The following is a 2,006-nucleotide window of genomic DNA, read 5'->3' on the forward strand; positions in this document are numbered from 1 at the left end:
AATTTATTTCATACTTAAACTTCAACGTGTGTTTAATTTTTGGTGTAATTACTATTAGAGCTTAAAGACTTAAGTGAAAATTCCGCTCATCATGATATTTTCAAATCATTAACAGTAAATTTCGATGAAGTAAATTGTGTACACTCACAATTGAAATACAACCATGGGAGAATACTTGACCAGATCCGAAAGTACAACATAGTCGCCTTTGTTCTCCAAAGAGCTGTCACAAAAACGGAATTAAAAATAAGCTAAAATCTAGTTTTATTTGTTTTTATCGCATTGTTACACCGTGTTGCGAGCTTTCCAATTTTATTATGGGTCGTGGTCGCAAAGAAAAGCATCAATCACGTAGTCGCAATCGAAGATCTCGTTCCCGTTCGCATTCCAAGCATCGTCCGACACGCTCCAGTTCCATAACAAGTCAATCGATCCAGGTAAAGCGCCGCAAGGAGCGCATAAACTCCTCATGGGATATACCACCGATGGGCTATGAGCATCTCTCGCCCGTACAGTACAAGGCGATGCAGGCAAGTGGCCAGATTGCCTCCAGAATTGTGCCGGACGCACCGCCCACGGGTGAGTCGGCGGCCATTGCGACGGTAACGCGACAGGCCCGTCGGCTGTATGTGGGCAATATTCCCTTCAGCACTACCGACGAGGATATGATGGCGTTTTTTAATGAGCAGATTCACCGTTTGAATGGAACACAGGGTCACGATGGCAACGCTGTGCTCACCTGCCAGACGAATCTAGACAAGAATTTTGCGTTTCTCGAGTTCCGTTCCATGGATGAAGCAACCCAGGCAATTACCTTTGACGGTATTAGCTATCGTGGCCAGACGCTCAAGATACGACGACCGCATGACTATCATCCGGTTGCCTCAATAACCACCGCGGAGATAGTTGAAATAGCCAAGGGAGCAGCGCAGATCCATGCCAGCAATCTGCCCATTTCGCCAGTGGTGCCAGATTCGCCGCATAAAATTTACATTGGTGGTTTGCCCACCTGTTTGAACGAGGAGCAAGTGAAGGAGCTGCTGGTGACCTTTGGACAGCTGCGGGGATTTAATCTGGTGAAGGATACCATCACGGGCCAGAGCAAGGGTTTCGCCTTTTGCGAATATCTAGATCCGTCCATTACGGAACAGGCCATTGCCGGTCTTAATGGCATGCAGCTGGGTGATCGAAAGCTTGTTGTGCAGCGCTCCATTGCCGGCGTACGGAACATGGTGGCCAGTCAGTTACCCGTGCTGCAGGTGCCTGGTTTTCCCATCGATGTCTCCACTTGCAAGGCAACCGAAGTGCTATGCCTGTTGAACATGGTGCTGCCAAGTGAGCTACTGGACAATGATGAGTATGAGGACATTCGCACGGATATTAAGCAGGAATGTGCCAAATATGGCAAGGTGAAAAGTCTAAAAATTCCACGTCCGATCGGCGATCCACCCCAAACCGGCTGTGGCAAGGTTTTCGTGCGCTTCGAGTCTATCGAAGACTGTAAGAAGGCACTGAACGCATTGAGTGGCCGCAAGTTTAGCGGACGCATTGTGATGACATCCTTCTACGATCTAGATAAATACAAACGCAAAGATTTTCATTAATATTGTGGTTTTCTTCGATTTCAACAGTCGAGTTTGATCATCTTTTATTAGCAATTGCTGCGAAATGCTGAAAAAGATCTGAAAACTAAGTAGCTAACGCAGCTTTCTTTACAAGTTTTCTGGCTTCATAACAGATCAGCGTTAGAATCGAGATTGTTATTTTAGCCCATGACGGTCATCTCGTTCCCAAAGAGCTCAGGTTTCGCTATTTTCGCCGAATGCAACTGAGCTGCGCACACAAAACAAGCATGGTCAAGAGTACTAATAGAATGGGCTGCCATACAATCGACACTTATCAATTTTGTGAACTCGCGCATTGTCGAAGATACTAAATATTACTCAGTTAAGATCGTTGCCTCTAACAATACAGAATAACAAAAACTTCATACTAACCTTTATCAT

At 45.7% G+C, this 2,006-nt stretch overlaps 1 protein-coding gene across 1 annotated transcript; it reads left to right on the forward strand.

Annotated features, from left to right (window-relative positions):
• The first annotated feature begins 252 nt into the window (after positions 1-252).
• LOC115766613 (splicing factor U2AF 50 kDa subunit) lies at positions 253-1,619 on the forward strand. Its single transcript, XM_030710604.1, has one exon. The coding sequence runs from the start codon at positions 318-320 to the stop codon at positions 1,602-1,604; it is 1,287 nt and encodes a 428-aa protein (XP_030566464.1). The 5' UTR covers positions 253-317; the 3' UTR covers positions 1,605-1,619.
• Positions 1,620-2,006: the final 387 nt, after the last annotated feature.

This window comes from Drosophila novamexicana, unplaced genomic scaffold, assembly GCF_003285875.2.
Source record: "Drosophila novamexicana strain 15010-1031.04,08,12 unplaced genomic scaffold, DnovRS2.1 tig00001209-arrow-arrow-pilon, whole genome shotgun sequence".
In the NCBI taxonomy this organism is placed as follows: Eukaryota; Metazoa; Arthropoda; class Insecta; order Diptera; family Drosophilidae; genus Drosophila; species Drosophila novamexicana.